This window comes from Mobula birostris, chromosome X (assembly GCF_030028105.1).
Source record: "Mobula birostris isolate sMobBir1 chromosome X, sMobBir1.hap1, whole genome shotgun sequence".
Taxonomy (NCBI): domain Eukaryota; kingdom Metazoa; phylum Chordata; class Chondrichthyes; order Myliobatiformes; family Myliobatidae; genus Mobula; species Mobula birostris.
Window position 1 is genome coordinate 3892793 of NC_092402.1, and position 23019 is coordinate 3915811.

The following is a 23019-nucleotide window of genomic DNA, read 5'->3' on the forward strand; positions in this document are numbered from 1 at the left end:
TGGGTAGTGCTTGTCACTCTCACTTTCAGCTCTCACAGCTGGCCGGCAGTCTCACGAACAGGAGAGCTGAATGTGTAGGTCTCTCTCTGCCAGTACCCAGCCTCTCCAACAGCAAACTTCGTGCCGTGCCTCCTCGCCAGTGACACACGGAAACCGAACTCCTCTCGGACTGGGGGTGAACGACAGGGGACGGGGAGGAGGTCCGACCCCACCCCACGTAGCACGCAGGCCCACCGGTGTGCGGACACGCCCTGGTGCTGGTGAACCAGATCCCCCAGCTGTGGGTAAATAGCCCCACTGCCCCGTGAGCAGCCTCGGGGAGAGACGAAGGCTACGGGAGTGAACCCAGACAGCAAATCCGGAGCGGAGCCCCTCATCGAACATCCTTCCGGCAGCTCCCGCAGCCGAGCTGGTGACAAACGTATTGCTTTATAATCTTTCCTTTGCACCACACCGGTGAGGCCGAGAGGGGGATCTTGACAACTGGGGCATCTCAGGATCTCCAGACCTTCCACCCAGACCTGTGATGATCGTCACTCACTGTCCTTCCAGACAGATGGATGCCAACCACCACCAGTCTGATAAGAGGCACAGATCGAGTGGGCAGCCAGAGGCTTTTCCCCAGGGCTGAAATGCCTAATACCGGAGGGGGCATCATTTTAAGGTGATTGGAGGAAAGTATAGTGGGGGGGAGATGACAGAGGCAGGTTTTTTTTACACACAGAGAGTGGTGGGTGTGTGGAACACCCTGCCAGGGGCAGTGGTAGAGGCAGATACATTAGGGACATTGAGGAGACTCTCAGATAGGCACGAGGATGATAGAAAAATGGAGGGGTATGTGGGAGGGAAGGGTTAGATTGCTCTTAGTGTTGGTTAAAAGGTCGGCACAACATTGTGGGCCGAAGGGCCTGCGATGGGATCTGAAGTTTAATTCGTTATGGACTGTCACTTTAAAACACCAGGAGAATGAGACTGACTTTTGGCCCCAGCTGGATTTCTACTGACTACAAAATTGCTTGCTTACTGTGGTGAGGGAGGTGGGGTCATTTGATGGACAATCGATTGCTTGTACAAGTTCAGGGCCTGTTTTGAATCAGCAAGGTCAGATGATTCTCTCACAGACACCCACAGTTCAGAGTCCAGATGGTTTGTATCAATGAAAGACGCCAGTGGGTGGAGTCGCTGGATTAAACTTCCAGCGGCCCAAAGAGGGGTGAGCTGAGATCGGTCCGGAGTATTCATAAACGACTCTCACAAACACTGCATCTAGAAGCAGCTGCAGAGAGGTGGGGAGTGAATGGTTTGAAACAGAAGAAACCTACTGACAAAGAGGTCGCTGTTCGGACTCTCTCCAGTGAGCCTGTAAGGGTGAGATTGATTCCATTCGAATACGAAAGTGTGATTGTCACATAGTTAATCCACAGGGGTGGGTTCTCTGGTGAGGGGAGACCTTTGTGAATATTGTGTGTGAGTTTACCCTTGTCTGGGTGTGGTAGTTCACTGAAGAAAGGCAGCCCCGTGGCAAATCACTGTTGGAGTTATCTCATATGTCGTGGAACTGGATAAGTGGCTGTCACAGTTGTGCAATTGGGGTCACCGTGTGGAATCTACAGGTGTACCTACCCTTCCCTGGAAGAGGGTCCCCTTTGTGATAAGCTACTGTTGGTGATAATCCATCCATGGTTTCTGTTTAGTATCCTGTGACCACCACCTTGGGATGACCCGTAGCTGAATTCGTGCGTTGGATTGTGGTAACCACTGGTGAGGAAAGATATCCTGTGACGATCGCTGTCGGTGATACTTTGCGTGTGGATTCAGAGCTGACAACAGAAGACCCAACTGTAGTGGATTTCACCTTGGATTACAAGTATCTCTCTCTTAACAGTAACAACTCTGTGCATTCAACTGAACTTTCTTACATACCATCATAAGACTGAACTCTGACCACCTGAGTTTGAAGAAGTTTGGGAATTAAATTTACACATATATATTGTGGGCACGTGGCCAAGTGGTTAAGGCATTGGACTAGTGACCTGAAGGTCGTGAGTTCGAGCCCCAGACGAGGGAGCATGTTATGTCCTTGAGCAAGGCACTTAATCACACATTGCTCTGTGACGACACCGGTGCCAAGCTGTATGGGTCCGAATGCCCTTCCCTTGGACAACATCGGTGTTGTGGAGAGGGGAGACTTGCAGCATGGGCAACTGCTGGTCTTCCATACAACCTTGCCCAGGCCTGCGCCCTGGAGAGTGAAGACTTTCCAGGCGCAGATCCATGGTCTCGCAAGACTAACGGATGCCTTTATTGGGATAACACTGCTAACTCTTGGTTTAAGTTACTATATTATGTAGTTACTAATAAAACAGTGATTGTTAACAGCCAAACCAGACTCCAGATGTGTTCTATTGCTGGTGATACTTCTACAGGGTTGCGTGTACGTAACAGGTCTATACTGCGCTATAGCGTTCTATAAACTGAATCAGTGATAATTTACCTCCTTCGCCTCGTGGAGGTTCGGTGCTTGCACATTGGCGCGGGGGAGTGAATGGAAATCGTTGCGTCCAGCGTTGGGGGTGTTGCCTGCTTTGCCGGGTTGCTGTGTGGACAGGTAGACAGAGCATGGATACTGAAAAGACCATGGACAGTCCTGTGTCGTTCCCAGAGCAGAGCACCCTCTCCCAAAGGGGCAACAGGGCAGATCACCCTCTCCCAAAGGGGCATCAGGGCAGAGCACCCTCTCCCAAAGGGGCATCAGGGCAGATCACCCTCTCCCAAAGGGGCATCTCAAGCAGATCACCCTCTCCCAAAGGGGCATCAGGGCAGATCACCCTCTCCCAAAGGGGCATCACCCTCTCCCAAAGGGGCATCAGGGCAGATCACCCTCTCCCAAAGGGGCATCAGGGCAGAGCACCCTCTCCCAAAGGGGCATCAGGGCAGAGCACCCTCTCCCAAAGGGGCATCAGGGCAGATCACCCTCTCCCAAAGGGGCATCAGGGCAGATCACCCTCTCCCAAAGGGGCATCTCAAGCAGATCACCCTCTCCCAAAGGGGCAACAGGGCAGAGCACCCTCTCCCAAAGGGGCAACAGGGCAGATCACCCTCTCCCAAAGGGGCATCTCAAGCAGATCACCCTCTCGCAAAGGGGCAACAGGGCAGAGCACCCTCTCACAAAGGGGTAACAGGGCAGAGCACCCTCTCCCAAAGGGGCAACAGGGCAGATCACCCTCTCCCAAAGGGGCATCTCACCCGTCCTCACACACAAGTCTCAGGGTTTGCTGGCCCTTGGTTCACCTCGTGTTTAATTTGTCATCGGCGGGCCTTGGTTGCTTTTGTGTCAATTTCCTTCCCCGCCATAGTCTCGATCACACCGCCCTTCTCATATCACGGACCAAAAGGTGGGTATCTAGAAAAGGTCCGGACACACACACACACACACGTGGGCTGGGTTGGTGTACCATACAGGATGTGTGGGAAAAAACAATTAAACCACTCTATGCTTGGAGGTTTCTGTTCTGTACATTTATAAAAATAAAGATAATATTTGGGACATTTATCATTTTCCTGACAGGGTTGAGTTTAACGCTCACACACTCTCTCTGTCTCACACACACACACGCACGCACACACACAGAGTGCTTGAAAAATCAGCAGGTCAGGAAGGGAGACAGAGAGACAACAGTTCGGCCCGAGACCCCCTCACCAGGACCGGTCCTCATTCCAGCATCTGCTCTCTCTCGTGTCTCAGGGTGCAGTTCAAATCCTATAGAGCAAGAGAGTATGTAACTGGATTAACCCTCTTCCTGCCTCACCCACTCTCCCTCCTACCCATCGCCTCCCTCTTTGTTCCCTCTGGTCACACTCACCCACCCTCCTTCAGCTGCTCATTCCTTCCTCCCTCCTGTTGCTCTCTCCTGTCCTTCGCCTCACCCTCTGGTCAGACCCTCTCCCCTCTCTTTGCTCACTCCCCCCAGTCACTGTGTCCCCTTCTGGTCAGTGTCCTCGGTCACACGCTCTCTCTGGTCAGTCTCCCCCGTTCACTCTCTCCCACCACCAGTCATTTCTCTCTCTGCTCAGTTTCCCCCATTCATTCTCTCTTTCTCTCTCTCCCCCACTGCTGGTCATCTCTCTCTCTGGTCAGTATCCCGTTCACTCCCTCCCACCACTGGTCAACTGTGTCTCTGTCTCTCTGGTCAGTCTCCCCAGTCACACCCTCCCACCACTGGTCATCTCTGTCTCTGTCTCTCTGGTCAGTCTCCCATTCACTCCCTCCCACCACTGGTCATCTCTGTCTCTGTCTCTCTGGTCAGTCTCCCATTCACTCCCTCCCACCACTGGTCATCTCTGTCTCTCTGGTCAGTCTCGCCGGTCACTGTCTCCCACCACTGGTCATCTCTCTCTGGTCAGTCTCCCTGGTCACTCCCTCCCACCACTGGTCATCTCTCTCTCTCTCTGGTCAGTCTCCCCGTTCACTCCCTCCCACCACTGGTCGTCTCTGTCTCTCTGGTCAGTCTCCCGTTCACTCCCTCCCACCACTGGTCATCTCTGTCTCTGTCTCTCTGGTCAGTCTCCCATTCACTCCCTCCCACCACTGGTCAACTCTGTCTCTGTCTCTCTGGTCAGTCTCCCATTCACTCCCTCCCACCCTGGTCATCTCTGTCTCTGTCTCTCTGGTCGGTCTCGCCGGTCACTGTCTCCCACCACTGGTCATCTCTCTCTGGTCAGTCTCCCCAGTCACTTCCTCCCACCACTGGTCATCTCTCTCTCTCTCTGGCCACTCTCCTTCCCCTGTCAGTCTCTCCAGTCACTCTCTCCCCCTCCTCCACCCCTCTGGTCAACCTCCCTGCCCCAGGGTCCTGACCAGCTTTCCCAAGGGGGTGTGGAGATGCTGACCGGCTCGGGGTTGCCGGGCTCCGGGCTCGGTCAGGACAGCCGGCATCCGGGAGGCCGCGGACCCCGACTTGTTTGGAGACGTTGGTGCTGAGCATCCAGTCCCGGGGGGGGAGGGTGGCGGGGGGAGACGTTCAGGTGCCGAGGCTGCTCTCTGCACAGGGCGTGAGCGGTGATGGACAGCCCCTGGGGGGACTCGAATCCTGGAGGGTCACCTCCCCAATCGATTGGCCAGACGGCGCAGAACGAGGGTTCGAGATCAGAGGGGAGCACCCCTTCACCGGGGAGGATGCTGCGGCGGACGGAGGGCGGTGTCCCGCTGGGGAAGGGGGGGGGTCGAGCAAGGGGCGCACGGTCTGTGTGCTGTCGGAGTGCTGGGGGACGGCGCCGGGCTACAGGGACACCCGGGTACAGTAATATTTCAGGCTGCAGGGCAGCACGCCGCGGTTAATCTGGTAGAAGTCCACCAGCTGGATCAGGTCGCTGAACTTGGTCTGGCCGGTGTCGACCGTAAAGTACGTCTGTCCATCCTCCTCGCACTGCAGGAGAGGGAGAGGAAACATGGGGTTAAACTTAAAATGCCCCTCTCCCGCTCGGTCCCAGACCCCATCAACGCTCCAAATCCACTTCCCGGTCCCCACAGGTCCTCTCTCTACACCTCTATACACACACACACACACACACACAGACACACACACACACACACACACACACACACACACACTGACCCTCACTGGAGGATGGTCCCACACACACACTGACCCTCACTGGGGACGGTCCCACACACACACACTGACCCTCACTGGAGGACGGTCCCACATACTCACTGACCCTCACTGGGGGATGGTCCCACACACACTGACCCTCACTGGGGGACAGTCCCACACACACTGACCCTCACTGGGGGACGGTCCCACACACACACTGACCCTCACCAGGGGACGGTCACACACACATACTGACCCTCACTGGGGGACGGTCCCACATACTCACTGACCCTCACTGGGGGATGGTTCCCCCCCCCCCCACACACACACACTGACCCTCACTGGGGACGGTCCCACACACACACTGACCCTCACTGGGGGACAGCCACACACACACTGACCCTCACTGGGCCATAGTCCCACACACACACTGACCCTCACTGGGGGATGGTCCCACACTCACACACTGACCCTCACTGGGGGACGGTCCCACACACACACACTGACCCTCACTGAGGGACGGTCCCACACTCACACACTGACCCTCACTGGGGGACAGTCCCACACACACACACACACTGACCCTCACTCAGATGGGAAATCGCCCCACGCACACACTGACCCTCACTGGGGGACGGTCCCACACACACACACACTGACCCTCACTGGGGGACAGTCCCACACACACACTGACCCTCACTGGGGGACGGTCCCACACACACACTGACCCTCACTGGGGGACAGTCCCACACACACACTGACCCTCACTGGGGGACGGTCCCACACACACTGACCCTCACTGGGGGACGGTCCCACACACACACTGACCCTCACCAGGGGACGGTCACACACACATACTGACCCTCACTGGGGGACGGTCCCACATACTCACTGACCCTCACTGGGGGATGGTCCCCCCCCCCACACACACACACTGACCCTCACTGGGGACGGTCCCACACACACACTGACCCTCACTGGGGGACAGCCACACACACACTGACCCTCACTGGGCCATAGTCCCACACACACACTGACCCTCACTGGGGGATGGTCCCACACTCACACACTGACCCTCACTGGGGGACGGTCCCACACTCACACACTGACCCTCACTGGGGGACAGTCCCACACACACACACACACACACACTGACCCTCACTCAGATGGGAAATCGCCCCACGCACACACTGACCCTCACTGGGGGACGGTCCCACACACACACTGACCCTCACTGGGGGACGGTCCCACACACACTGACCCTCACTGAGGGACGGTCCCACACACACACACACTGACCCTCACTGGGGGACGGTCCCACACACACACACACTGACCCTCACTCAGATGGGAAATCGCCCCACACACACACACTGACCCTCACTCAGATGGGAAATCGCCCCACACACACACACTGACCCTCACTGGGGACGGTCCCACACACACACTGACCCTCACTGGGGGACAGCCACACACACACTGACCCTCACTGGGCCATAGTCCCACACACACACTGACCCTCACTGGGGGATGGTCCCACACTCACACACTGACCCTCACTGGGGGACGGTCCCACACACACACACTGACCCTCACTGAGGGACGGTCCCACACTCACACACTGACCCTCACTGGGGGATAGTCCCACACACACACACACACTGACCCTCACTCAGATGGGAAATCGCCCCACGCACACACTGACCCTCACTGGGGGACGGTCCCACACACACACACACTGACCCTCACTGGGGGACAGTCCCACACACACACTGACCCTCACTGGGGGACAGTCCCACACACACACTGACCCTCACTGGGGGACGGTCCCACACACACTGACCCTCACTGAGGGACGGTCCCACACACACTGACCCTCACTGGGGGACAGTCCCACACACACTGACCCTCACTGGGGGACGGTCCCACACACACACTGACCCTCACCAGGGGACGGTCACACACACATACTGACCCTCACTGGGGGACGGTCCCACATACTCACTGACCCTCACTGGGGGATGGTCCCCCCCCCCACACACACACACTGACCCTCACTGGGGACGGTCCCACACACACACTGACCCTCACTGGGGGACAGCCACACACACACTGACCCTCACGGGCCATAGTCCCACACACACACTGACCCTCACTGGGGGATGGTCCCACACTCACACACTGACCCTCACTGGGGGACTGTCCCACACACACACACTGACCCTCACTGAGGGACGGTCCCACACACACATACTGACCCTCACTGAGGGACGGTCCCACACTCACACACTGACCCTCACTGGGGGACAGTCCCACACACACACACACACACACACTGACCCTCACTCAGATGGGAAATCGCCCCACGCACACACTGACCCTCACTGGGGGACGGTCCCACACACACACTGACCCTCACTGGGGGACGGTCCCACACACACTGACCCTCACTGAGGGACGGTCCCACACACACACACACTGACCCTCACTGGGGGACGGTCCCACACACACACACTGACCCTCACTCAGATGGGAAATCGCCCCACACACACACACTGACCCTCACTCAGATGGGAAATCGCTCCACACACACACACTGACCCTCACTCAGATGGGAAATCGCCCCACACACACACACTGACCCTCACTCAGATGGGAAATCGCCCCACACACACACTGACCCTCACTGAGGGACGGTCCCACACACACACACTGACCCTCACTGAGGGACGGTCCCACACACACACACTGACCCTCACTGGGGGACGGTCCCACACACACACACTGACCCTCACTCAGATGGGAAATCGCCCCACACACACACATTGACCCTCACTCAGATGGGAAATCGCCCCACACACACACACTGACCCTCACTCAGATGGGAAATCGCCCCACACACACACACTGACCCTCACTCAGATGGGAAATCGCCCCACACACACACTGACCCTCACTGAGGGACGGTCCCACACACACACACTGACCCTCACTGGGGGACGGTCCCACACACACACACTGCCTCTCACTGAGGGACGGTCCCACACACACACTGACCCTCACTGGGCACTCGCCGCATCTGACTCTTTTATACTGGCTGTAAAAGTTTTGGTTTTTGGGGAAGAGCTGGTCTGAAGTTTTGTCTGGAGACCTCTCTGGCGGGTCGGCCAGACCGAGCTCCGGGCTCAATTCCCACCGGGAGTCAGCGCGGAGACGCAAGGGGTCCTTACCGGAGCAACCAGGAAGTGCTTGGTCTTGTGGTGGTGGCTGAGGGTCAACACGAAGCTCTCGGGCGTCCTCTGGCTCTCCCTCATCAGGAACACCCTGAGGAAGAGAGTGTAGAGTTAATCCCTGCCCGGCACTCACCACTGGCTCGTCGCCGGCCTCTGATCACTGGCGGTGTGCAGTGCATCAGGGAGTTGAACTTAGTTAGAGATACCGCTTGGCCCAGGCCTTTTCATCCCAACAAGCCACACCACCCAGCAACCCAGTGACTTAACCCTCGTCTTACCACGGGGCAATTTGTGCGTCTTTGAACCGTGGGAGGAAACCGCAGGAACAAGGTGCAAACTCCATCCGGGATTGAACTGTCAACCCTGGAATGCCCCGAGTTACTCCGGAGTCGTGCTAACCATTCCGCGCCCGCAGAGCCCCCACAGGTTGCCTGAAAGGTCTGAGCACCGTTAGGTTAACTCCCACCTCCCTCAGAGTCCTAGTGGGAGCGCTCGGACCCAGCACCGATCTCCTCGCGGGTCCGGCCACCCGCACCGGAGACGGCCGGTCAAATTTCCGCAGCGCTCCGAGATGCAGGAAGAAAAGGCAGGCCCTGGTCTCCTTTCTATCATCAGGGAGGGGTCACAGGAGCCTGATGGCCCACACTCAGCGTTTTAGCAACAGCTCCTACCCCCTACCCGCCACCAGCCGATTTCGATTTACCTGTCCCTACCGTGAGGACCAGACACCCAGACACTCGACAACCCCGATTCAATGCCAGCCTAATCGCGGGACAACTGACAATGACCAATTAATGTACCGGTACGTCTTTGGACTATGGGGGGAAACCAGAGCACCTGGAGGAAACCTACACACCGTTCCACGGGGAGGACGAACAAACTCCTTACAGACAATGTTGGAACTGAACACCGGGATGCCCCGAGCTGTAATTGTTTCGCACTATCCGTGACCCTACCCTGGTAGCCAATTGCAAAGTCATGGCTATCCGTCAAGGTCGAGGAAGATAGTCTCCGTTCCGTACGGAGCGAAGATGCCTGTGCGTGTATTTGTTTAACGTGTACTTGATGCTGCACTCCAAGAAGCACACGATACTTCACAAATCAACCAACTGATTCCAATGGCACGGAGACCACGACGATTGGAGCTGATGGATTTGTTGCAGCCTTCATCCGCCTTCACAGCCGTTCAGTTCGAAGTGACTTCATCCGCCTGTTCCACTGTTGAGGTCTTGATTGGATTGTTCTTTGTCAGGGACCCCACCCTCGACCTCACCGCCATGGGTGACCCTACCAGGAGCATTCCAGGATCTCAGGACCACTCAAGCCTCTCCTCCGGGACAAGGTGACGATCCGCGGAGAGGCCAATTGCAATGTACTGCTGCTGCTGCGAAGCAACAAATTTCACTACGTACGCCGGTGATAATAACCCAGATTCTGATCCTGCTGCAGCTGGTAAACAGAAACTTCCAGTCACAGTCCTGGAGTCCTCAAAGATGCAGAGGGAGTCTCACAACCAGGATTTAAAACTCCGGCTATGTCTAATTTTTTAGATCAGATTAGATTATGAGGACACACAGTCCTCTTTTATTGTCATTTGATAGACAATAGGTGCAGGAGTAGGCCATTCGGCCCTTCGAGCCAGCACCGCCATTCACTGTGATCATGGCTGATCATCCACAATCAGTACCCTTTTCCTGCTTTCTCCCCATAACCTTTGATTCCGCTTTCTTTAAGAGCTCTATCCATCTCTTTCCTGAAAACATCCAGAGACTTGGCCTCCACAGCCTTCTGGGGCAGAGCATACCATATGTCTACCACTCTCTGGGTGAAAAAGTTTTTTGTTCTAAACGGCCTACCCCTTATTCTTAAACTGTGGCCTCTGGTTCTGGACTCACCCATCAGCGGGAACATGTTTCCTGCCTCCAGCGTGTCCAATCCCTTAATAATCTTATATGTTTCAATCAGAACCCCCCTCATACTTCTAAATTCCAGAGTATACATGCCCAGTCGCTCCAATCTTTCGACATATGACAGTCCCGCCATCCCGGGAATTAACCTTGTGAACCTACGCTGCACTCCCTCAATAGCAAGAGTGTCCTTCCTCAAATTTGGAGACCAAAACTGCACACAGTACTCCAGGTGTGGTCTCACCAGGGCCCTGTACAGCTGCAGAAGGACCTCTTTGCTCTTATACTCAATTCCCCTTGTTATGAAGGCCAACATGCCATTAGCTTTCTTCACTGCCTGCAGTACTTGCATGTTTGCTTTCAGTGACTGATGTACAAGAACACCTAGATCTCGTTGTACTTCCCCTTTTCCTAACTTGACTCCATTTAGATAATAATCTGCCTTCCTGTTCTTACCACCAAAGTGGATAATCTGCCATCTGCCATGCATCTGCCCACTCACCCAGCCTGTCCAAGTCACCCTGCATTCTCATAACATCCTCCTCACATTTCACACTGCCACCCAGCTTTGTGTCATCGGCAAATTTGCTAATGTTACTTTTAATTCCCTCATCTAAATTATTAATGTATATTGTAAACCGCTGTGGTCCCAGCACTGAACCCTGCGGTACCCCATTGGTCACCGCCTCCCATTCCGAAAGGGACCCATTAATCCCTACTCTTTGTTTTCTGTCAGCCAGCCAATTTTCAATCCATGTCGGTACTCTGCCCCCAATACCATGTGGCCTAATTTTGCCCACTAATCTCCTATGTGGGACTTTATCAAAGGCTTTCTGAAAGTCCAGGTACACTACATCCACTGGCTCTCCCTTGTCCATTTTCATAGTTACATCCTCAAAAAATTCCAGAAGATTAGTCAAGCACAATTTCCCCTTTGTAAATCCATGCTGACTCAGACCAATCCTGTTACTGCTATCCAGATGTGTCGTAATTTCATCTTTTATAATTGACTCCAGCATCTTTCCCACCACCTACGTCAGGCTAACCGGTCTATAATTCCCTGTTTTCTCTCTTCCTCCCTTCTTGAAGAGAGGGACAACATTAGCCACCCTCCAATCCACAGGAACTGATCCTGAATCTATAGAACATTGGAAAATGATTACCAATGCGTCCACGATTTCTAAAGCCACCTCCTTAAGTACCCTTAACTACCATCAGGGAGGAGGTACAGGAGCCTGAAGGCACACACTCAACGATTGAGGAACAGCTTCTTCCCCTCCGCCATCAGGGAGGAGGTACAGGAGCCTGAAGACACACACTCAACGATTCAGGAACAGCTTCTTCCCCTCTGCCATCAGGGAGGAGGTACAGGAGCCTGAAGACACACTCTCAATGATTCAGGAACAGCTCCTTCCCCTCTGCCATCAGGGAGGAGGTACAGGAGCCTGAAGACACACACTCAGCGATTCAGGAACAGCTTCTTCCCCTCTGCCATCAGGGAGGAGGTACAGGAGCCTGAAGACACACACTCAACGATTCAGGAACAGCTTCTTCCCCTCTGCCATCAGGGAGGAGGTACAGGAGCCTGAAGGCACACACTCAGCGATTCAGGAACAGCTTCTTCCTCTCTGCCATCAGGGAGGAGGTACAGGAGCCTGAAGACACACACTCAACGATTCAGGAACAGCTTCTTCTCCTCTGCCATCAGGGAGGAGGTACAGGAGCCTGAAGACACACACTCAGTGATTCAGGAACAGCTTCTTCCCCTCTGCCATCAGGGAGGAGGTACAGGAGCCTGAAGACACACACTCAACGATTCAGGAACAGCTTCTTCCCCTCTGCCATCAGGGAGGAGGTACAGGAGCCTGAAGACACACACTCAGCTATTCAGGAACAGTTTCTTCCCCTCTGCCATCAGGGAGGAGGTACAGGAGCCTGAAGACACACACTCAACGATTCAGGAACAGCTCCTTCCCCTCTGCCATCAGGGAGGAGGTACAGGAGCCTGAAGACACACACTCAGCGGTTAAGTGATCAGGTTTCTAGATGGGCATTAAACCCACGAGCGCCACCTCATTGCGTTTTAATTTCTAGTTTTGCATTACTTCTGTAACTCAGCTTTTATATATAACGCAACTTACTTAATTTAACCTGATATATACCTACTGTAATCCACTGTTTTTTTTCTACATTTTCATGCATTGCATCGTACTGCTGTTGCAAAGTTAACAAATTTCACGTTAAGAGGGCGTGCAGAAGGCGTATGGTGGTGGGATTGAGTTCAAGATCCGAGAGGTAATGTTACAGCTACCTAAGACCCTGGTCAGACCGCACTTGGAGTACTGTGCTCAGTTCTGGTCGCCTCACTACAGGAAGGGTCTGGAAACCATAGAAAGGGTGCAGAGGAGATTTACAAGGATGTTGCCTGGATTGGGGAGCATGCCTTATGAGAACAGGTTGGGTGAACTCGGCCTTTTCTCCTTGGAGCGACGGAGGATGAGAGGTGACCTGATAGAGGTGTACAAGATGATGAGAGGTATCGATCGTGTGGATAGTCCGAGGCTTTTCCCCAGGGCTGAAATGGCTAACACGAGAGGACACAAGTTTAAGGTGCTTGGAAGTAGGTACAGAGGGGATGTCAGGGGTAAGTTTTTCACGCAGAGTGGTGAGTGTGTGGAATGGGCTGCTGGTGACAGTGGTGGAGGTGGATATGATAGGGTCTTTTAAGAGCCTCTTAGGTACATGGAGCTCAGAATAATAGAGGGCTATGTGGTAGGGATATTCGAGGAAGTTTCTAGAGTAGGTTACACATTGGCACAACATTGTGGGCTGAAGGGCCTGTAATGTGCTGTAGATTTCTATGTTCCATACTCTGTGTTCTACGTTCTATTTATGCCTGTGGTATTAAACCCGGTAAATCACGTTCCTCTTGTACCTAGCTGACCTTCTCAGCCGAGGTTATTGTGGCCTCTTACCTCGCGGGCTGCCACCCCCCCCAGCCCCATGTCACGGTGTAGTGACTGGCCCCACCACACCACCCAACGGTCGGTGCCCGGTGCTGCCTCTCCTCACCCGTCTATGTGGCCGTGCTGCACGATCAGCCGGTGGGCCTCCTCCCTCGAGATCTGTCCGTGAAACCAGGGCTGGCTCCTGTGCATGGCTAAGTTCAACAATAAAACACAGTGTTATCACAGCCGGGAGCCGCGCTCCAGTCTCACTCCAGAAGCCCAGCTCAAGACCCTCTACAGCGTTGCTGAGCAGAGAGATCTTAGGATCCAAGTTCATACCTCCTTGAAAGTGTCTACACAGGTCGATAGGGCAGTTCAGAAGGCTTGTGGAGTGCCTGCTTCTATTAGTCAAGTCATTGAGTTCAAAAGTCAGGGGTTATGTTCCTACTTTATAAAGCTCTGGTCTGGCCACATCTGGAGTATTACAGACAGTTCTGGTCACCCCACTGTAGGAAGGATGTTGAGGCTTTGGGGAGGGGGCAGGAGAGGTTTACCAGGATGCTGCCTGGTTTAGAGGGCGTGCGCTATAATGAGAGGCTGGATAAACTTGGGTTGTTTTCTCTGAAGAGTTGGAGGCTGAGGGGAGATCTGATAAACGTTTACAAGATTATGAGAGGCATAGATAGAGTGGACAGGGAGTATCTGTTTCCCAGGGTTCGAATGTCTAACACCAGAGGACATACATTGAAGGTGAGAGAGGGGGTAGGTTCACGGGGGATGTGAGGGGCAAGTTTTTTACTCAGAGAGTGGTGGATGTCTGGAATGCACTGCCTGGTATGGTGGTAGAGACAAATACATTCGAGACTTTTAAGAGACGTTTGGATGGGCAGATGGATGTGAGGGAGATGGAGGGATCTGGACATGGTGTAGATAGGAGGGATTAGGGTTTGGGTGCTTTTGATTTACTTTTCAGCTGGTCCAGCCCAACAATGCGGGCTGAACGGCCTGTTTCTCTGCTGTACTCTTCTATGTTCTAAGATAATTTAATTTCATTTCCTGCACACAAGTGTAAAGAAAAATTCAACAACTGTTACTCTGGATATGATGCAGCACAAAAACTCACACACAATAATAATAATAATAATAATAATAATAAAAACATGATAAATATAAATACATACGATAGTTTATACACACAGATTGATTGTGTGTCCATAAAGTGACGCTGGGCACAGGAGTGTCTGTACATGAGGTGACTCTGACAGGAGATGATAAAGTAATGGTGGTTGGGGTGTGGAGGGGTGGGTCAGTGGGTGTCTGGGGGTGTGAAGGGGTGGGTCGGTGGGTGACTGGGGGTGTGGAGGGGTGGGTCGGTGGGTGATTGGGGGTGTGGAGGGGTGGGTCGGTGGGTGACTGGGGGTGTGGAGGGGTGGGTCAGTGGGTGATTAAGGGTGTGTGGAGGGGTGGGTCAGTGGGTGATTGGGGGTGTGGAGGGGTGGGTCAGTGGGTGATTGGGGGTGTGGAGGGGAGGGTCGGTGGGTGATTGGGGGTGTGGAGGGGTGGATCAGTGGGTGACTGGGGGTGTGGAGGGGTGGGTCAGTGGGTGATTGGGGGTGTGGAGGGGTGGGTTAGTGTGTGATGGGGGTGTGGAGGGGTGGGACAGTGGGTGATTGGGGGTGTAGAGGGGTGGGTCGGTGGGTGATTGGGGGTGTGGAGGGGTGGGTCAGTGGGTGATTGGGTGTGTGGAGGGGTGGGTCGGTGGGTGATTGGGGGTGTGGAGGGGTGGGTCGGTGGGTGATTGGGGGTGTGGAGGGGTGGGTCGGTGGGTGATTGGGGGTGTGGAGGGGTGGGTCTGTGGGTGATTGGGGGTGTGGAGGGGTGGGTCAGTGGGTGATTGGGGGTGTGGAGGGGTGGGTCAGTGGGTGATTGGGGGTGCGGAGGGGTGGGTCAGTGGGTGATTGAGGGTGTGGAGGGGTGGGTCAGTGGGTGATTGGGGGTGTGGAGAGGGGGTCAGTGGGTGATTGGGGGTGTGGAGGGGTGGGTCAGTGGGTGATTGGGGGTGTGTGGAGGGGTGGGTCGGTGGGTGATTGGGGGTGTGGAGGGGAGGGTCGGTGGGTGATTGGGGGTGTGGAGGGGTGGGTCAGTGGGTGATTGGGGGTGTGGAGGGGTGTGTCAGTGGGTGATTGGGGGTCTGGAGGGGTGGGTCAGTGGGTGATTGGGGGTGTGGAGGGGAGGGTCAGTGGGTGATTGGGGGTGTGGAGGGGTGGGTCAGTGGGTGATTGGGTGTGTGGAGGGGTGGGTCAGTGGGTGATTGGGGGTGTGGAGGGGTGGGTCAGTGGGTGATTGGGGGTGTGGAGGGGTGGGTCAGTGGGTGATTGGGGGTGTGGAGGGGTGGGTGAGTGGATGATTGGGAGTGTGTGGAGGGGTGGGTCAGTGGGTGACTGTGGGTGTGGAGGGGTGGGTCGGTGGGTGATTGGGGGTGTGGAGGGGTGGGTCGGTGGGTGATTGGGGGAGTGGAGGGGTGGGTCAGTGGGTGATTGGGTGTGTGGTGGGGTGGGTCAGTGGGTGATTAGGGGTGTGTGGAGGGGTGGGTCAGTGGGTGATTGGGGGTGTGGAGGGGTGGGTCAGAGGGTGATTGGGGATGTGGATCGGTGGGTTAGTGTGTGATGGGGTTGTGGAGGGGTGGGACAGTGGGTGATTGGGGGTGTGGAGGGGTGGGTCGGTGGGTGATTGGGGGTGTGGAGGGGTGGGTCAGTGGGTGATTGGGTGTGTGGAGGGGTGGGTCAGTGGGTGATTGGGGGTGTGGAGGGGTGGGTCGGTGGGTGATTGGGGGTGTGGAGGGGTGGGTCGGTGGGTGATTGGGGGTGTGGAGGGGTGGGTCTGTGGGTGATTGGGGGTGTGGAGGGGTGGGTCAGTGGGTGATTGGGGGTGTGGAGGGGTGGGTCGGTGGGTGATTGGGGGTGTGGAGGGGTGGGTCGGTGGGTGATTGGGGGTGTGGAGGGGTGGGTCGGTGGGTGATTGGGGGTGTGGAGGGGTGGGTCGGTGGGCGATTGGGGGTGTGGAGGGGTGTGTCGGTGGGCGATTGGGGGTGTGGAGGGCTGGGTCGGTGGGCGATTGGGGCTGTGGAGGGGTGGGTCGGTGGGCGATTGGGGGTGTGGAGGGGTGGGACGGTGGGCGATTGGGGGTGTGGAGGGGTGGGTCGGTGGGCGATTGGGGGTGAGGAGGGGTGGGTCGGTGGGCGATTGGGACTGTGGAGGGGTGGGTCGGTGGGCGATAGGGGGTGTGTAGGGGTGGATCGGTGGGTGATTGGGGGTGTGTAGGGGTGGGTCGGTGGGTGATTGGGGGTGTGGAGAGGTGGGTCGGTGGGTGATTGGGGGTGTGGAGGGGTGGGTCGGTGGGTGATTGGGGGTGTGGAGGGGTGGATCCGTGGGTGATTGGGGGTGTGGAGGGGTGGGTCGGTGGGTCATTGAGGGTGTGGAGGGGTGTGTCAGTGAGTGATTGGGGGTGTGAAGGGGTGGGTCAGTGAGGGTGTGGAGGGGTGGGTCAGTGGGTGATTGGGGGTGTGGAGGGCTGGGTCGGTGGGCGATTGGGGGTGTGGAGGGCTGGGTCGGTGGGCGATTGGGGGTGTGGAGGGCTGGGTCGGTGGGCGATTGGGGGAGTGGATGGGTGGGTCGGTGGGCGATTGGGGGTGTGGAGGGGTGGGTCGGTGGGCGATTGGGGGTGTTGAGAGGTGTGTCGGTGGGTGATTGGGGGTGTGGAAGGGTGGGTCGGTGGGTGCCTGGGGGTGTGGAGAGGTGGGTCGGTGGGTGATTGGGGGTGTGGAGGTGGGTCAGTGGGTGATTGGGGGTGTGGAGGGGTGGGTCAGTGGGTGATTGGGGATGTGGATCGGTGAGTTAGTGTGTGATGGGGGTGTGGAGGGGTGGGACAGTGGGTGATTGGGGGTGTGGAGGGGTGGGTCGGTGGGTGATTGGGGGTGTGGAGGGGTGGGTCGGTGGGTGATTGGGGGTGTCGAGGGGTGGGTCGGTGGGTGATTGGGGGTGCGGAGGGGTGGGTCAGTGGGTGATTGGGGGTGCGGAGGGGTGGGTCAGTGGGTGATTGAGGGTGTGGAGGGGTGGGTCAGTGGGTGATTGGGGGTGTGGAGAGGGGGTCAGTGGGTGATTGGGGGTGTGGAGGGGTGGGTCAGTGGGTGATTGGGGGTGTGTGGAGGGGTGGGTCGGTGGGTGATTGGGGGTGTGGAGGGGAGGGTCGGTGGGTGATTGGGGGTGTGGAGGGGTGGGTCAGTGGGTGATTGGGGGTGTGGAGGGGTGTGTCAGTGGGTGATTGGGGGTCTGGAGGGGTGGGTCAGTGGGTGATTGGGGGTGTGGAGGGGAGGGTCGGTGGGTGATTGGGGGTGTGGAGGGGTGGGTCAGTGGGTGATTGGGTGTGTGGAGGGGTGGGTCAGTGGGTGATTGGGGGTGTGGAGGGGTGGGTCAGTGGGTGATTGGGGGTGTGGATCGGTGGGTTACTGTGTGATGGGGGTGTGGAGGGGTGGGACAGTGGGTGATTGGGGGTGTGGAAGGGAGGGTCAGTGGGTGATTGGGTGTGTGGAGGGGTGGGTCAGTGGGTGATTGGGGGTGTGGAGGGGTGGGTCAGTGGGTGATTGGGGGTGTGGAGGGGTGGGTCAGTGGATGATTGGGAGTGTGTGGAGGGGTGGGTCAGTGGGTGACTGTGGGTGTGGAGGGGTGGGTCGGTGGGTGATTGGGGGTGTGGAGGGGTGGGTCGGTGGGTGATTGGGGGTGTGGAGGGGTGGGTCAGTGGGTGATTGGGTGTGTGGTGGGGTGGGTCAGTGGGTGATTAGGGGTGTGTGGAGGGGTGGGTCAGTGGGTGATTGGGGGTGTGGAGGGGTGGGTCAGTGGGTGATTGGGGATGTGGATCGGTGGGTTAGTGTGTGATGGGGGTGTGGAGGGGTGGGACAGTGGGTGATTGGGGGTGTGGAGGGGTGGGTCGGTGGGTGATTGGGGGTGTGGAGGGGTGGGTCAGTGGGTGATTGGGTGTGTGGAGGGGTGGGTCAGTGGGTGATTGGGGGTGTGGAGGGGTGGGTCGGTGGGTGATTGGGGGTGTGGAGGGGTGGGTCGGTGGGTGATTGGGGGTGTGGAGGGGTGGGTCTGTGGGTGATTGGGGGTGTGGAGGGGTGGGTCAGTGGGTGATTGGGGGTGCGGAGGGGTGGGTCAGTGGGTGATTGGGGGTGCGGAGGGGTGGGTCAGTGGGTGATTGAGGGTGTGGAGGGGTGGGTCAGTGGGTGATTGGGGGTGTGGAGAGGGGGTCAGTGGGTGATTGGGGGTGTGGAGGGGTGGGTCAGTGGGTGATTGGGGGTGTGTGGAGGGGTGGGTCGGTGGGTGATTGGGGGTGTGGAGGGGAGGGTCGGTGGGTGATTGGGGGTGTGGAGGGGTGGGTCAGTGGGTGATTGGGGGTCTGGAGGGGTGGGTCGGTGGGTGATTGGGGGTGTGGAGGGGAGGGTCGGTGGGTGATTGGGGGTGTGGAGGGGTGGGTCAGTGGGTGATTGGGTGTGTGGAGGGGTGGGTCACTGGGTGATTGGGGGTGTGGAGGGGTGGGTCAGTGGGTGATTGGGGGTGTGGATCGGTGGGTTACTGTGTGATGGGGGTGTGGAGGGGTGGGACAGTGGGTGATTGGGGGTGTGGAGGGGAGGGTCAGTGGGTGATTGGGTGTGTGGAGGGGTGGGTCAGTGGGTGATTGGGGGTGTGGAGGGGTGGGTGAGTGGATGATTGGGAGTGTGTGGAGGGGTGGGTCAGTGGGTGACTGTGGGTGTGGAGGGGTGGGTCGGTGGGTGATTGGGGGTGTGGAGGGGTGGGTCGGTGGGTGATTGGGGGTGTGGAGGGGTGGGTCAGTGGGTGATTGGGTGTGTGGTGGGGTGGGTCAGTGGGTGATTAGGGGTGTGTGGAGGGGTGGGTCAGTGGGTGATTGGGGGTGTGGAGGGGTGGGTCAGTGTGTGATTGGGGATGTGGATCGGTGGGTTAGTGTGTGATGGGGTTGTGGAGGGGTGGGACAGTGGGTGATTGGGGGTGTGGAGGGGTGGGTCGGTGGGTGATTGGGGGTGTGGAGGGGTGGGTCAGTGGGTGATTGGGTGTGTGGAGGGGTGGGTCAGTGGGTGTGTGGGGGTGTGGAGGGGTGGGTCGGTGGGTGATTGGGGGTGTGGAGGGGTGGGTCGGTGGGTGATTGGGGGTGTGGAGGGGTGGGTCTGTGGGTGATTGGGGGTGTGGAGGGGTGGGTCAGTGGGTGATTGGGGGTGTGGAGGGGTGGGTCGGTGGGTGATTGGGGGTGTGGAGGGGTGGGTCGGTGGGTGATTGGGCGTGTGGAGGGGTGGGTCGGTGGGTGATTGGGGGTGTGGAGGGGTGGGTCGGTGGGTGATTGGGGGTGTGGAGGGGTGTGTCGGTGGGCAATTGGGGGTGTGGAGGGCTGGGTCGGTTGGCGATTGGGGCTGTGGAGGGGTGGGTCGGTGGGCGATTGGGGGTGTGGAGGGGTGGGACGGTGGGCGATTGGGGGTGTGGAGGGGTGGGTCGGTGGGCGATTGGGGGTGAGGAGGGGTGGGTCGGTGGGCGATTGGGACTGTGGAGGGGTGGGTCGGTGGGCGATTGGGGGTGTGTAGGGGTGGGTCGGTGGGTGATTGGGGGTGTGTAGGGGTGGGTCGGTCGGTGATTGGGGGTGTGGAGGGGTGGGTCGGTGGGTGATTGGGGGTGTGGAGGGGTGGGTCGGTGGGTGATTGGGGGTGTGGAGGGGTGGATCGGTGGGTGATTGGGGGTGTGGAGGGGTGGGTCGGTGGGTCATTGAGGGTGTGGAGGGGTGGGTCAGTGAGTGATTGGGGGTGTGAAGGGGTGGGTCAGTGAGGGTGTGGAGGGGTGGGTCAGTGGGTGATTGGGGGTGTGGAGGGCTGGGTCGGTGGGCGATTGGGGGTGTGGAGGGCTGGGTCGGTGGGCGATTGGGGGTGTGGAGGGCTGGGTCGGTGGGCGATTGGGGGTGTGGATGGGTGGGTCGGTGGGCGATTGGGGGTGTGGAGGGGTGGGTCGGTGGGCGATTGGGGGTGTTGAGAGGTGTGTCGGTGGGCGATTGGGGGTGTGGAAGGGTGGGTCGGTGGGTGCCTGGGGGTGTGGAGAGGTGGGTCGGTGGGTGATTGGGGGTGTGGAGGTGGGTCAGTGGGTGATTGGGGGTGTGGAGGGGTGGATCGGTGGGTGATTGGGGGTTGGAGGGGTGGGTCGGTGGGTCATTGGGGGTGTGGAGGGGTGGGTCAGTGAGTGATTGGGGGTGTGAAGGGGTGGGTCAGTGATGGTGTGGAGGGGTGGGTCGGTGGGTGATTGGGGGTGTGGAGGGCTGGGTCGGTAGGCTATTGGTGGTGTGGAGGGGTGGGTCGGTGGGCGATTGGGGGTGTGGAGGGGTGGGTCGGTGGGCGATTGGGGGTGTGGAGGGGTGGGTCGGTGGGCGATTGGGGGTGTGGAGGGGTGGGTCGGTGGGCGATTGGGGGTGTGGAGGGGTGGGTCGGTGGGCGATTGGGGGTGTGGAGGGGTGGGACAGTGGGCGATTGCGGGTGTGGAGGGGTGGGTCAGTGGGCAATTGGGGGTGTGGAGGGGTGGGACAGTGGGCGATTGCGGGTGTGGAGGGGTGGGTCAGTGGGCAATTGGGGGTGTGGAGGGGTGGGTCTGTGGGTGATTGGGAGTGTGGAGGGGTGGGTCAGTGGGCGATTGGGAGTGTGGAGGGGTGGGTCAGTGAGTGATTGGGGGTGTGAAGGGGTGGGTTGGTGGGTGGAGGTGTTGATCAGCCTCACTGCTTGGGGGAATGTCACTGTTTTTGAGTCTGGTGGTCCTGGTGTGGATGCTACGTTGCCTCCTTCCTGACGGGAGTGGGACACACAGTCCGTGAGCTTCCGTGGGCCGCTCCCACCCTACACCCTACGGCCACGCACACCTACCCCGTTGGGGTCTCTGGAACCATTACTGTAGGATTTCATAAACACAACGTGTTCTTCAGATGCTGGAAATCCAGAGCAACACACACACACACACACACACAAACTGCTGGAGGAACTCAGCTGGTCGGGCAGCAATTATGGAGAGGAATACAACTGGCCCATCGAGTCTATTCTGCCATTCCATCATGGCTGATTTATTATCTCTTCCCAAGCCCATTCTCTTGCCTTCGCCCTGTAATGATTGACACCTTCACTAATCAAGAATCTACCAACCTCCGCTTTAAATGCCCTCAGTAACTTGGCCCCCACAGCTGCCTGTGGCAATGAATTGCACAGATCCACCACCTACTGGCTAAAGAAATTCCTCCTCATCTCTGTTCTAAATGGACATCCTTATATTCTGAGTCTGTGTCCTCTGATCCTAGACTCCCCCACTATAGGAAAAATCCACTCTATCTGTGCCCTCTGGTCCTAGACTCCCCCACTACAGGAAACATCCTCTCCACATCCACTCTATCTGTGTCCTCTGGTCCTAGACTCCCCCACTATAGGAAACATCCTCTCCACATCCACTCTATCTGTGTCCTCTGGTTCTAGACTCCCCCACTATAGGAAACATCCTCTCCACATCCACTCTATCTGTGTCCTCTGGTCCTAGACCCCCCCACTACAGGAAACGTCCTCTCCACATCCACTCTATCTGTGTCCTCTGGTCCTAGACTCCCCCTACTATAGGAAATGTCCTCTCCACATCCACTCTATCTGTGTCCTCTGGTCCTAGACTCCCCCACTATAGGAAACATCCTCTCCACATCCACTCTATCTGTGTCCTCTGGTGCAAGACTCCCCCTGGGAAGGACATGGAAGCTTTGGAAAAGGTGCAGAGGAGATTCACCAGGATGCTGTCTGGATTAGAGAGGGTGCAGAGGAGATTCACCAGGATGCTGCCTGGATTAGAGAGGGTGCAGAGGAGATTCACCAGGATGCTGCCTGGATTAGAGATGGTGCAGAGGAGATTCACCAGAATGCTGCCTGGATTAGAGAGGGTGCAGAGGAGATTCACCAGGATGCTGCCTGGATTAGAGAGGGTGCAGAGGAGATTCACCAGGATGCTGCCTGGATTAGAGAGGGTGCAGAGGAGATTCACCAGGATGTTTCCTGGATTAGAGAGGGTGCAGAGGGGATTCACCAGGATGCTGTCTGGATTAGAGAGGGTGCAGAGGAGATTCACCAGGATGCTGCCTGGATTAGAGAGGGTGCAGAGGAGATTCACCAGGATGCTGCCTGGATTAGAGATGGTGCAGAGGAGATTCACCAGAATGCTGCCTGGATTAGAGAGGGTGCAGAGGAGATTCACCAGGATGCTGCCTGGATTAGAGA

At 57.3% G+C, this 23019-nt stretch overlaps 1 protein-coding gene across 1 annotated transcript in view; it reads right to left on the minus strand.

Moving 5' to 3' along the window:
* Positions 1-3505: 3505 nt before the first annotated feature.
* LOC140191327 (growth factor receptor-bound protein 7-like) overlaps positions 3506-23019 on the minus strand; it is a 77934-nt gene continuing 58420 nt past the window's right edge. The window contains exons 8-10 of the mRNA XM_072248627.1: positions 13807-13894; positions 8825-8918; positions 3506-5426 (exon numbers count right to left, since the gene is read on the minus strand). Coding sequence (XP_072104728.1) covers positions 5280-5426; positions 8825-8918; positions 13807-13894 — 329 coding nt within the window. The 3' untranslated portion in view covers positions 3506-5279. The remainder of the gene's footprint in view (positions 5427-8824; positions 8919-13806; positions 13895-23019) is intronic.